This window comes from Chlamydotis macqueenii, chromosome 2 (assembly GCF_036417535.1).
Source record: "Chlamydotis macqueenii isolate bChlMac1 chromosome 2, bChlMac1.mat, whole genome shotgun sequence".
Classification (NCBI taxonomy): Eukaryota; Metazoa; Chordata; class Aves; order Otidiformes; family Otididae; genus Chlamydotis; species Chlamydotis macqueenii.
Genome location: NC_141557.1, coordinates 127,216,518 through 127,231,034, shown reverse-complemented (window position 1 = coordinate 127,231,034; position 14,517 = coordinate 127,216,518). Strand labels below are relative to the sequence as shown.

General features: G+C 39.2%; 1 protein-coding gene across 11 annotated transcripts in view; it reads right to left on the bottom strand.

Annotated features, from left to right (window-relative positions):
- Window positions 1–315: 315 nt before the first annotated feature.
- CSPP1 (centrosome and spindle pole associated protein 1) overlaps window positions 316–14,517 on the bottom strand; it is a 60,108-nt gene continuing 45,906 nt past the window's right edge. For 10 of the 11 annotated variants that reach the window (XM_086740909.1, XM_086740910.1, XM_086740916.1 and 7 more), the window contains 6 exons: window positions 14,344–14,484; window positions 11,373–11,413; window positions 9,386–9,449; window positions 5,359–5,468; window positions 5,028–5,178; window positions 316–1,148 (listed from right to left, as the gene is read on the bottom strand). In XM_086740909.1, the coding sequence (XP_086597035.1) occupies window positions 922–1,148; window positions 5,028–5,178; window positions 5,359–5,468; window positions 9,386–9,449; window positions 11,373–11,413; window positions 14,344–14,484 (734 nt within the window). In that variant the 3' untranslated portion in view covers window positions 316–921. The remainder of the gene's footprint in view (window positions 1,149–5,027; window positions 5,179–5,358; window positions 5,469–9,385; window positions 9,450–11,372; window positions 11,414–14,343; window positions 14,485–14,517) is intronic. The other variant, XM_086740915.1, reaches the window with a different exon arrangement.

The window sequence follows — 14,517 nt, the reverse complement described above, 5'->3', positions numbered from 1 at the left end:
AAGAATAAATTTTTTTTACCATTTTTTTTTCCCTATTTCACACACACCCCCCACCCCCCCCCAGCTGTTCAAAGCTTTGGCTTCTGGCCGGGAATTCCTAACCATGAGGAAAGTCACAGCCTTTCCCTTGCTTCACCTTTGTGTTTCAGTTCACTGAAGTCCTAAATTCTTGCTTCCATCCACACATCCTTCTTGCTTTTATTCAGCAGCATTTCCGTGTGTTTTTCCTGCTCTGAACATTGTTTTTGTCACAAGTAAATGTAGGCTGAAGCAAATCATATATTAAAAAACATTGAAGTCTGCTTTCACATTTTTAGTAACAAAATAATTTATTACCTCTTAGATCAGAAACATAAATTAAATATATGCAACACTCTGTATTTCCAGCACATAACAGGTTAGGGAATGTAACATTGCTAATAGTCATTTTTTCCATTAAACTGTTTGCTGAGCTTTCATGCGGGATAACACGCATCACTGTATGAGAAGTGCCCTTCTCCAAGTTATTTACTCTTTTGGTAAAAGCTTAAAATGCACCTCTGCTGTTGTGTTACTCTAGTTCCAGACCGTTTGGTTATAAACAAAGCTAAAAATTAACTTCAATTTAATATCAAATTCACACACACTCTCACTCTTTGTGTAAGCCCAGCTCTGAGGCTGAAACGTAACTTGTATAAAAAGTGCAAAAACCGCTAAGCTATTCTTCCACTTCCCGTGTCACGTAATCCAAAACGTCCCTGCTCTACATCTCCATCGCACAGCAGCTTCTGTTACTTTGTTATTGCTATTTTAAATGACACACACAACTCCACACCACAGCCGTGGAAGAGAACTACCCCGACGAGCGAGCCTGGAAAGTGCAGCCGTGCTGAGCGGTCCCTCCGCTGCTGCAAGGCACCGGTGAGGCGCAGGGGGCTGGAGTCAGCCGTGCGCCGTGGAGAGGCCTTGCCAACCAAGCGGTAACGTGTTTTCGGGTGAAAGCTTTGCTGGGCTTGACTGGTCAGCCATGAACCTCTGGAGCGTCTCTGAGGTTCCTGGGCGCAGCCAGGGCTCTGTTGCAACTGTGTCAACAGAACTGCACCGTCTGCCGGCGCTGGATGGAGCGCGCTTCAGAAGGTCATCAGCTTCTCCTAAGGAAACGGTATCCCCTGAGAGAGATGGAGAGCAACGTACATATGTTAAAGCCGGCAGAAAACTCACCACATCTTCCCACATTTTGTTATATCGGACAGGCTTACTCATCTGCAATAAATGCACAAATAATGCTTTTAAATCACATTTGTTGCTACTTAACACGCTTTTTTAAAGTTTCAAGGGCCTGCACCCATCTAGAGCCAACAGCTAAAGATTCCAAGCTTTTTATGTCTAACAAACACCAACAGCTCCTCCCCCTGCCAAATCAAGAAGGGGGCGATACAGGCAAACTGAGATGGACTGGGTAGCAGGTTCCTGCTTTCCCAAAGCCTCTTATTACAGGGAGAAGTCAGATCTGTCAGTGCATATATGCACAGTGGAAATGTGCAAGTGCAAGTGTCATGTAACTTAAGTATCATCTGGATGATTTTTCCAAACTTCCATTTTTTTATTCTGGGGAAAAAAATGACAACTTTTCAAAATTTGATTTTAAACTAAAGCTTCTCTGAAATTTCTCATTAAAACTTGAAAGCTGATGGTCTCAGCATGGGTGTAAGAGCCTGAGGAGTCTTGCAGAAGCAGCAGCCAGGTGTGCAGACATGAAGGGAAGGACAGAAACCGCACAATCCCACACACACGGGGAGCAAAGGCTCAGTTTTCCTCTTAGTGCCTAAGGCAGGATGCAGGTTTTAAACCAAAATGCCAAACACTTTTTGTTAAAAAAGAACTTGGCAGTGAATCCACTAGTTCTGTCACATCATACAGACGGTGATCTGATCATTGTCCAAGCCTTTTCAGTCTGCTTAAAACAAAACTTCTCTGTACATGTTAAAAGTGTAAACAGACCTCCCTCTCTAGGGCCTGTCATCTCCCTTGCTTGATGCTGGGTTTAAAGCTGGCAGAGTGAATCTCTGTCTCCTAAATCCTGGGCCAGATGAACTCTCCTGCGGGTTGGAACGTGCAGTTTTTATGTACTGAAGTTACGGTGGGGTTAACAGCTGTACACGGCAAGAAAAACAATGCCTAAAGAAAATTAATTTTCTCTTTGATACTTTTTTAAAGATTTTAAGATATTTAGAAAAAAAATAATATATTTGTTTAGAGACAGTGTACTTTCAGGCCAGAACGCTGCATCTCCCCGAGTTTAACTACCACTGCCTTCAAAGACAAAGGCATTCGGTCTTCCAGCAGTCAGAGGTAACAACAACTGTTTTGTCAGAGATCAGATCATAGTGCACATCACTGTGTCAGACTCATCTGGTGCTGCTTTTAGAAAAGCACAACAAATCAGTTACAGTACAAAACTTGCTTCATCAGGAACTTCAACACTTTGTAAACTTCATAAAAACACCCTGTTCTTAATTGGGCCACATATAAAAAAATTTCTTTGGAGTTGCCACTTGATCATTCAGTTTGTACCTGCAGGCTGGGGATAAGTAGAGCTCTTCCCTTCGCATGAAATACTGATTTAGAAATTGAGTGGAGTCTGGATTCCCAACAAACACTGACTGCAGCACATCCTGCCCCTAGATGAGAACAAGCTCCTCCAGCGCCCTGCAGTGGAGATTCGTGTTTGTCTTCTGTCAGCCTGCACTTACCAGGAATCGGTGCTGCTGCCTGCTGTAGATCATCGCAGGCTCCAGTGTTCCTTTACATAAAGGCACAGAGGAATGCCTAAAATGTCCCCAGCAATTTACACAACTTCTCTTACATATAGCAGGGTCTGATCCACATATCTAATGTGCTCAAAGCTGTGAGAATTCTCTCTTCTGTATCCGAGTCTGCTCTTGTTTATGCAGTGAGGAATGCACAGATACTGCCCACTGGAGAAAGCAGCTGCTGGCTGGCAGAGACTTCATGGCCCAACATACTCACCAAGTCCACATTGATGGGAATGGTTTTTTTTTTGGATGGGTAAAAACAGAGAAGGAGGCCTGGCTCCAATATGCACTAATTTTCAAATTAAGAAAATAATTCTAGGGTGGCTTTAGGATTCCCACATTAGTCCCAGAAGGGAAACTGAACTGCTGTGAACAGAGCCTCCTTACTGTGCCAACAGGATCAGCTCTTAAAATTTATCAAAGCCTGTAAATTGCCATCTCCTAGTCATTTAAAGGGCAGGTCACCAGTCAGAGTCCCATAGTTATGTATCTGACAGAGATATATATTATTATTTATATGACAGTGCTGTTTTCTCCCAGCACTGTCTCTGAGGGTGGAGAAGAAATAACAGTCCTAGCTGTTAGGAAAGCAAAAGGATGCCACGAAGGTTCTGTCAAACTGCTAGAGAAAATGAATAAAACCATTTGGCTTTACTAATTTTTTTGGTAATGTCACCGAGTATGAGGATGGAACAGGAGCACAGGCAGTCGTGCAGCCCTACCGACCACAGCTGAGCAAGAGGATCTGTTGTTACATTTCCAAGAGGCACACACGCTAAAGATGAGTGATGGTCCCCATGTGTTTCGAGGAACAAGCTACAGACAGACACATATATATATATATATATATATATATGTACTCACACACACACAAAAATTATATGTATCTAAAGGATGAAGCTCTGGAGATCATGACAAACAGAAGGTAAACAAAATATAAAGTGTCGTTCACACGATATGAGGTGAAATGATAAAAGAGGCGAGATAGAACAAGGGCAGAGAAGTAAAAGAAGTTCATATAGCAAAACTGTTTGGGTGGAGTAAAATTAGTAAAGCATCTGTTTAGATTGTAGGAGAAATGAATATGAATGGGGTGGGTTTTTTTACCGACTTAAAAATCACAGTGAGATGGTTAAAATAAACAAAAAAAGGATGAAGTGCTTGTAAGAGTACCCATAGCAACAGACTCAGAAAAATTGTCAGCATCTGTACTCTCATTAAGTTTATAAAAAGGATACTGATACTGTAATTGCCTAGACAGCATAGCAACTGCCTCCTAAAAAAAATATTTCAGACTCATATGAAAGAATCATTAGCACAGAGTGTATCAACTGGGTCATAATCCATGTGAAAAATTAAAGGCCATTAATGGTTGCCATAATTGGTACCTCCTAGACAAAATGGATCTACATCAGGCAGGCAGCTCTGAGGTAACTCCCAGAGTTTGATGTATTACATGGTCACAAGACACACATAATAAATTCAAGGGTGTGTATAGTGAAAGAGCTATCAGTATCAACCTCAAATACTGAATGATCACTTATGTTAGCAAACCAATAGAAAATCCAAATTAACTAGAAATTGAAGCACTTCTTTATACACTACTTTTTTTGGCATATCTTCGTGCTGGTTGAACCACAGACATTCGATTCCTTGGAATGCCAATAAACACAGGCACACCATCAACATTAATCAGTCAGGAGTTTCATTTCTTTCCACTCACATTTCAGCTGTGCAGCTGGGTATCCACATCTTACTGCCAGCAGTGACACACCGCTATATTAAAACTCTCAGGTTACCCAGAGAGGTGGTGGATGCCCCATCCCTGGAAACATTCAAGGCCAGGTTGGACAGGGCTCTGAGCAACCTGATCTGGTTGGAGATGTCCCTGCTCCTTTCAGGGGGGTTGGACTAGATGACCTTTGAAGGTCCCTTCCAACCCTAACCATTCTATGATTCTAAGTGGTAGAGAAAGGACAAGTAGGAGTGGCTGATCAGCCAGGAATTTGAGTATCTTCTCCTATTACTCTCCTCTAAACTTATTCTAAAGAGCTGTGCTGAAGTTTGCTGGGGAATCTCTTGCACCAGCTACAGAACTTTATAAATAATTCCTGTGTTTCAGCCAGTTGCTCACTGTTCAACTACAGGCAGTCTATTAATATTTGTTCCTGTAATTATTGCAATTACTTTATATTAGTAATCACTGCATCATCTCTACTACACAGAGCATACCCAAGTAAGCAGATTTCTGCTGGAGCTCAGTCAGTCTGCGCAATCGTTCTTCATTCTTGCCTTTCAACTGATTAACATCAAGGCTGAAGTTTGAGTGCAAAGAAAAGCTGTCAGGCTGCAGCAACGGCGTCTGGCCTGGTGGAACATCCTCCTGCAGAAAATCCAAAACCAACCCCTTTAGTTAAACAGCATCCTTTTAAAAAGGCCAAATAGCTATACATGCGCACTCTCAGTATCCATGGCATTTAGCCACTAAGGAACCACAGGAACTGCCTGACAGCGTTACATCTGTGGTCTACCTTGGTATTTAAGCCAATCCAGTTATACATACAGCACACTCCAACGCTTTCTGCTTTATTCGTCTCCTCTCCCTTGCAGAAAGTGGAAGCTGTGGTGGTAAATTAACTTCTCCTAAGGTAGGAAATGTTTCCCCGTTAGCACCTGTAAAAACATAGGTGAAATCATTTTCAGAGAAATCAAAATACTAGACTGTGTGCAAACCTGTTTATGTTTTTGAAATGAGCCAATATATTGTACTTGATTTAATCACAGGAATCAAAACAATGTATTCATTAGGGCATCTTGCATGAAGCCAGCAATAATCCAGATGCAGACAAAAGAACAAGGTACCACAACAGCAGCAAGGGATGAACTTCAAGAAAAGGCAAGGAATATCTTAAGATATATATTGAGATCTCTCTTATCTGGAGGATAAGGCATTTCACATCCTGCAAATCCACCACCCTTACTTCACATACCTTGTTTATACCTACACCTTTAAAGAAAATGAGTACTCTAATGAGTATAATACCTCTGCTTGAAAGAGAGAACTCTAGGCAAATTGAAGGCATAAAAACATACAATCATGTAATAAATTATGTATGTAGATATGTTACATGGTATATATAGTAACATTACATGGACTATAACAACATAATCCATGTCTTAATCACATATTCATATCTCAGCCTTTTCGTGTAATAAAGTGTTAGAATCTGTTCATACAAAAATAAGTAAATAAAATTTTTACCATACCTCTATTACATTACAGTGGGGAGAGTTTCATCTATTTTTATATTATAAATGAACCCTAAGGCAATGTCTCTGCTTCACACTTCTTCTGTCTCTTTCCCCTCCCTTTGCTGGTTCTGGAAACTGCTTCGAACATAAACTGTTTCAAACAGACACTTTTTTTCTCTCCAGGACCAGTAACTACTGCGCGGGGACTGGTTTGTAGCTTTGCTGCTGGCTTGGTGCAGACAGTGGGCTCTGTTTTCTAGTTCAGTCCCTCTAGTATCTCCATGAACACAGCCTCCCAGAAAAAGAAAGGACTCTGCTTAGCAAAACCAGTACAGAGTCCACTACCACCAACTACTTTTTGTGACAATGAGGTCACCTTTTGGAAAGGCTCTTAGTGCAGTATGACACATTCAGTTAAAACAAACAAAGATAAATGAGTGGAAATACCTATATACACACAAAGAGTACTGAACACTTCTGCAGCATTTGTCTGAAATGACATACTGTGACATTAAAAATAAACCATGGCCGTGGAAAGAATGCGTTTTTAATTTCCTAGCAACTTGAAAATAAATTTTAATTAAATATTTTACATCATTCACAAGTTTCAAAGATCTTAAAATGAAATTTTTAAAGTAATAAACTATTATTTTGGTTGAAAATTGAAACACTCAGGTTTGAAAAATAAATTTGATTGACATCAAGGAAGTTCAGAGAAACAAAGATGTATTTTAAAAAATTATTTCATATTACCTGTTGTTTTTTCCCTAGAAATAAAAATTTTATTCCCCTCTCCTCTTTTCCCTACCCCAGTTTCACCAAAGATACTCATGCTGTCATCACAAATGCTTCAAGCAAAAAAAAATCCAAGTATAATTTTGAAATGGTATATGGGTAACAATCCACTCACCGGAATTCTAGTTACAAGATCAGTTGAACTTCATTATATTAAAAAGAGTGCTATTATTCAGAATAAAAAAAATTGTTTAATCATGTGAATTTATCACAACAGAAGTAAAGTACAAGCTAAGGCAGAATTTATTTGTACCTTCAGTGTTTCAGCATCTATCATTCAGATACTGCTATGCAGACATGCTTTCAAATCACTGCAATAACACTAACGAATTCTAGGGTTTCAAGTGAGACAAAAAAGGGAAAAAGAAATTGATAAACCTCTTTATTGCTAATTGCCTTAAAATTTCTGAGCCCTATGAGATAAAGAGTAATTCATTTGTAATGCAGACATCTATTACAAAATTGAGTTAGATTTTAAACCCATCTCAAAAAGAAACCAAAACAGAGGGTAGTATTATGCTCTTCTTAGGAAATGAAAAACATTGTTAAAATATTCTACAAGTATTCCACAAAAGACCCTCAGACAATATGAGCAGCACAATTCACAGAGGAGGCAGCCCACAGATAATGAGAGGTTTTATTTTTCGTCTCAGGGATGGAAGTCACCAGATTCATATTCTGAATTTTAATAGCTATTTATAAAGCCCAAATAATGCAAAGAGTAACAAAGTTTTAGTTAGCGCCTATAGCTCAGTATTGGGGAACATGCTTGTCACCGCAGTCATAAATGATCTGGGAAAAAAAGAAAAAGAAAATGAAGGGAGATGAATCGTATCACAAGCTAACTTCATCACCTCACTAAGCTGGATGGGGATAAGGAGTAAACAGGAGAGAGGACTATAAATACCATGAACCCTGTAAAAGCAGTGAATAAAACCAAGGAGCACCCCATTACACAGCTGGCAGATTCAGAGCAGATGAAAGGAGACAGTTGACAGAGGGCACAGCGTGGACATTTATCCACACAATACTGCTGATGGTAAACAATTAGAGGGTTTCACAAATGCTAATTCCAACTCACAAAAGACAACCTATTAAAGACCCAGCTTAGCAAGACTCACTAAATGTAAACAGCATTTGAGTCAGGAAGCCTCTGAGCTACAGGTCACTGGGGGCTGGAAGAGCACCCTGCATTGTGGCTGCACGTCTGCCCTCTGCCCAGTATTCCTTCCTGTGCACCTGTTCTGACTACTGTTAGAGACAGCGTATTTGGCCAGGTTCTGGATGATGGACTCTCCTAAAGCATCCTTCCACCATTTGGGCTCTAACCAATAATAGTGTTTTCTAACCAGAAGAAGAATGTGTTGCAGACTACAGAGAGTATCAACTGCATTAAAGAAGCCTGAAAGCCCCTCCCAACACCAGGTTCTCTCTTGTGCTCCAGGACTTGCACGTTAACAGAATGAGCTTAAATACATTTGAAATTAAAAATTCTGCTTTTAACCAAAACCAGAGATACCAATCATCGCTATACAGAAACACTGTAAGCACTTGCAAGGATCTACTGCATCTCCCCTACAGCAAACAATAAAACCTTGTAAGATTATTTCCCATAGATGATTAAAGAGAACGTCAAGGTACTGCAATGTCGACTAAGGGAAAACAATGCATAGAGCCCTGAGCTGGTTGGGTTTTTTAAAAAAGAGAAGGTAAATTTTAGCCTTATTATTTCTAGGGACTGAAAAGAAAATATCTGGAACAGCACTGATACATACAGGCATGTAAGGGTTGGAAAGAGACACATGAGACAACGTGGGACATAGTCCTCTATATAAGACTCTTAAAAAGCCTAAAAATTATTTACCTCGGATGATTAAGGAGTGACAATGTTCAGAAGTATGGTGTTGCAAGTTATGTGAAATGCAGTAATGTGTAAGCAGCAGCAAAGTGAGTAATTTAGAATGAATCACTATTTTATACCCATATAATCATACTTCAAATGAAGCATGCTTGTAAAACAAAACAATAAAAATGAAACAAATCACTGGCTGCCCAACACCTTTATATTTCTTTATGGACAGCTCGTAATTGTAAGTTGTGATTGCTAATAAATTTTTATTTGCTGCAGAAGAATAGAAGAGCATTGCATGTTCTACCATTGTAACACATTTGCTGAACAAATACTAGCTTTTCCTTATTCACAGCTGGGAAGATGTCAAAAAACGCTCCTTGACAAGGCAAACATCACAGTCAGAGCACAATGAGCATGGAAAGATGCTTTCTCATTAAAAGATGCAAAGTGGTATAAGGTAAGCGAGCAGCATCATTAATTTTAGGTGTGACCTACCCAAATTTATTGCAGTACAATTCCATAAAGATCTGCATCTAATTTGGAGGCATAATTTTCTAATACTTTAAAACAATCACCATAGCTACACCCACTGCAACTTTTAAAACAGTAATAATCATTTTAGAGACACTTTATGAGATTAAGTGACATGTTTGTACACTCAGAACATGGTGAAGGGGAGGTATAAACTCACCTATAAAAGCACTATCCGATTCCAACAGTGAATTTTTAAAAAATTCATCTGATTCATTCCTGACCTACAAAAGTGAAACAGAAGACATGCAGATTCAGATGCCTCAATATCAATGTAAATTAATTGCCAAACTTCTGCAAACAGCAGCTCTACAGTGCTTACTTTATGGGTATAAAAAAACCTATGTATTTTTATATAATTCATGTTCTATTTAAGCAATAGGCATTTTTTTTTTACTTCTCTGTAATAATCCTATTTGCTGAAGTTGCCTACATACGGCAACTGTGGTGGCAACTTGCGTAACACAGACTTTGCCATCAGGAAATACATCCTCGTCACTCTGCTTGATTTTCAAAACAGTCAGCACTAGAAGTGAGCTTTGCACCTAAGGTTTGTGTGAAGTATTAATCAAATGAAGAATGATGTTTCACTTATCCCACCACATACAATCTTCGATAATAAAGCATTAAAATAACCAATTTCTTCATAGTAAGTACAAGCAGTAAGAGTAATAATGCATAGTTGTAACCATTTCTTACAGAAATTCTACTACGGAATAATTTGTGTTGAAAACCAGTCTGAAATCAAAGCAGCAGAAACTATCAGAGGAAACAGAACAAGAGAAAACAAATTCTTTACTGGAAAATATTGCTCTGAAGAAGACTTCCACGCAATAAATTACAACTACAAAATGCATTAAGGTGATTTTTCTTTATACAGAATGTTTCATTTCTGCCTGTTATCCTTGAGGCTAAGGACTTTGCTCTTGTACAGTCTTCCATTTTGCATGGTTTCACATTCCCATGAGACAATTGAACTCTGGTATTCTGTAGTCTGGGTTAGTGCAGAATTCCAATCTGATAGCACTGTATTTCGCTCTTTTCACCAACTCAGAAAATAAATGTCCCATTTGAGACAACAGATCTAATTATTGACTGTCGTGTGCATCTATTAAGCCACTCAAATTCAAAGCAACTGCTTCTGGCTTGGCTTTTTCTACTAATTTCCACCCCAAGCATCAATCTAATATAATCTAAATATAAAATAAGTATCAATGAATATAAAAAGAAGGGAATTAAAGAATCAAATCATCTCTATACACAAAGATAAACAACTTGTATGTCAAGTTTAAATAAGCTGTTACTCATTGTATTGACAAGCAAGAGAAGTAAGTCTACTGTCTTGTTACTTAAGTGTAATTCCTTTCTCCAAATCCAAAGAAACAGTGTGAGATATGTTCACCTGATTCGTGTTAATGTGAAACAATACTAGGGTTGCATGGTGAAATGTGACCCTCTCTGTATATGGAATCTTTGATTATCCTGTTTGTTCTTATATAGCCACAGGCTTAGGGGAAACAGGAAGATATGTACATAGTTCTATAAGTTTTGTTTAAAGTTATAAACGTATTTGGGAGGTTTATTTAAAGTTATTAAAAATGTGTTTGGCAGGATACACTCCTGCCTTAGTAGTTCGACATAATTAAGTATTTTACCTGCTTAACAGCGCTGTTTGCATAAGAAGGACACTTGACAATGGAGCGAACAAAAGGCAGGCCAGGCGGGCTGGGGGCTGATGACCACGGGCACGTAAACAACCCCAAAGATGGGACCCGCCGCTTCTGTACTTTTAGCCAATTAACACCTGTATAGAGGCTAGTGATACGCTCTTGGCCAATCAGTACCTGCCACGAACGGTGTGAGTAACCAATGGAGTGTAGATTGTGAGCTCCCCAAAAAAAGGAGACAGGCACGATGAGGGGACCGGGAGAGGTTATAAATACTGTAACTGTAAACAAAGGGGTGTGCGTCTTGGTGGAGCAAAGACTCCCGGCGCACCCAGCGCTGTTTGCTTGCTTCTATTCAATAAATTGGAAACTATAATTGGAATCCTGTTTTGGGACTCAACTCATTTATAACAAACAGTATTTCTCACACTTGAACAGGGCAAAGTAATATAATTAAAAAAAAAAATGGTTTATTCTTACCAGTCCCATGTTTTGTGGATTATCGCCAGAAGCAGAATCATCTTCATCAACAAAAGCCACATAGACAAGGGACAAAACAATAGTATTGACACAACACCAGTTAATAGTAAAACATATTAAAAGCTTTATCAGCATATTACTATAAAAATGAAGACCACTATATATTAGTACTTTAAAGTTATACTCATTAAAGTGTGTGTTTTTTAAACATTTGAATACAATGTTTATACCAGTTTCCTTATGTCAATTTAAGTAGAATCAGAGAATTCAAACAGAATTCAGTAGTATATTATTTCTAAGGCTGGATTCATCAGTCTCTCCCAAAGAGCAAACACACTTCTCATTTCAGAACTATGTTGTTCCTCGCTAATAAAAATCAACCATTTCCCATCTTGTTCAAAACCTGATTTGTTATCCAGCAAAAGGAAGCATAACTATTTTTGTGGCTACTGAAAACCAATTTTTTTAAGATCCCACTTCGTTAAATGCTAAAATTGCACTAAATTGTGCTGAATTCTGAAAAAGTTCTCTATACTGCAACAGTTAGAACTACTTTTGTGCTGTGTTTACAACAACACTGTAAACACTTCCTATAGAAAGGTCATGTCCAAGTGTTGACTGAATAATGTAACAATAGCAGTTTGCGGGAAGGCAGCATGGTTTAAGCCATCACATCAGGGCCAAACACATCAGGGCACAAAAGGTTGCTGCATGAATACTTGGTTTCTCTCTTTTACCCTCTTGTGTTTTGTTTGTTGATACCCTAAGATCTTAATTATTTGAATTACTGCATCTTAAACAATACCCAGTCACACAGCTATCAAGAAATGTTTTTTTCATCATATGTTCTGCACACTGCTCAATCCTAATGCAACTGGATCATGGTACTGAGAAAACACAAGTTAAGTACCTTCAGATGAAACAGCATTTAAATAGAAACCTACTTTCCAAAGTGTACCCAAGAACTCAAAGTTGATGGCCTTCTTAAAATAATAAAGATTATCCTCCCTTCCATAGCATAAGTATTTGAGTTTTCTTGCCAACACCATTTGCAGATGAGACCAAGCTGAGTGGTGTGGTTGACACGCCTGAGGGATGGGATGCCATCCAGAGGGACCTGGACAAGCTCGAGAAGTGGGCCCATGTGAACCTCATGAAGGTCCTGCGCTTGGGTCAGGGCAACCTCTGCTATCAATACAGGCTGAGGGATGAAGGGACTGAGAGGCACCCTGCCAAGAAGGACTTCGGGGGGACTGGTGGATGAAAAGCTGGACATGAACCAGCAATGTACGCTCGCAGCCCAGAAGGCCAATTGTATCCTAGGCTGCATCAAAAGAAGTGGGGTCAGCAGGGAGGTGATTCTACCCCTCTACTCCGCTCTGCTGAGATCACATCTGGAGTGCTGCATCCAGCTCTAGAAAGACACGGACCAGTTGGAGCAGGTCCAGAGGAGGACCACAAAAAATGATCAGAGAGCTGGAGCACCTCTCCTGTGAAGAAAGGCTGAGAGAATTGAGGTTGTTCAACCTGGAGAAGGGAAAGCTCTGGGGAGACCTTACAGTGGCCTTTCAATACTTGACAGGGGCTTTGTAAGAAAGACAGGGACAAGCTTTTTAGCAGGGCCTGCAGTGACAGGACAAGGGGTAATGGTTTTAAACTAAAAGAAGGTAGACTTAGACTAGACATATGGAACACATTTTTAGGATAAGGGTGGTGAAGCACTGGAACAGGTTGCCCAGAAAGGTGGTGGATGCTCCATCCCTGGAGACGTTCAACAAGGTCAGGCTGGCCGGGGCTCTGAGCAACCTGATCCGGTTGAAAGTGACCCTGCTCACTGCAAGGGGGTTGGACTAGATGGCCTCTAAAGGTCCCCTCCAACTCAAATGATTCTATGATTCTATGATCTTGCCAAGCGGCATGAGTGAGGGGACACGAGCAGGCAAGCAGCTGGGAGTTCGGCTGCTAGGCAAGGCTAGCCCATCACAGAAATAAAGTTACTTTCTCTTAAAAAATTTTGTTAGGCTGGTCTGAATTACAGAGACAAAAACTTTTATAAGAAATTTGTATCTTGCACTCAAAATTGAGTTCATTTGTATAGTCGCAACTGTAACTTTTGGAAAGATTGAAGCAACTGTTGTGGTATTTTTAAGTAACATCTAAAATAAGACACTGCTCCTTCATGACTTCGTAAAAGATATCTGAATGAACATTACATCTGAAGTTAAGTGCAGCATGGAAAAAATGGGCATTACATTTAGTTTTCACTGCTTCAGCAATATGCAGACAAAATATTTTACTACGTTAGGATGTTAATATTTTACTATATTAGCATTACCTTTGTTAAGTGATACAAGCAGCATTTTCATTATGGAACTTCAAACTAATTATGATATCTTACATGTGGTTTCTAAAACAAAGCCTGTTTACAGATACAGATTTCTGAAACTTTGTAATAGTTCACCCAAGGCTATGGAAATAAAAGAAACTTAGTCCATTACAAGGAGACCAAGGTGAAGACACATTGGCTGCATTTTAACTAAATCACAGTTCAAAGCCATCTACTTCCTCGGTGAGAACGGAAGAAACGCCACAAGGAACTTACCTGCTAATGCTTTTATCACAGATCAGCTGAGGAGTTTTACTGCTCTGTAGTTTTCTTTAAGAAACAGTAACCAAACTAATTCTCTCTTTCATTTTTTTCTGAAGTATGAAGCACTACTTAAATTAGTTTCAGGAAATCAAAGAGAAATAGTCACAGTGATTTTTTTTTTTAAAAAAAAAAAAGTATTCCCTTTTTTATGCTTTACATTATGACAGAATTTCAGCATTCCAATGTTTTAGTCTTTTATACTGCAGTGTAAACATGGAACTTGAAAGAAGTAAAACTAGAGCTGGTTGTTTTTAATTCTTATCAAAGACAAAACAAATAAACAAAAGTCATTTAAATTATCTCAGACCATTCATTCCTTACCTTCTGTTTCTCTCCTCATTCTCATTCTGTCAAGTTTCTTCTGCTGCTCCCTCAACAGTGCCAGCTGCTGAATCTCTAGAGCCTGGTCATCTTTTGGAGGATCAGGGTACATGTGCCTCAAGCCCATACGTGTTTCAGAATCTAGAGCAAAGATATGAAATTTAAATTTTTCCC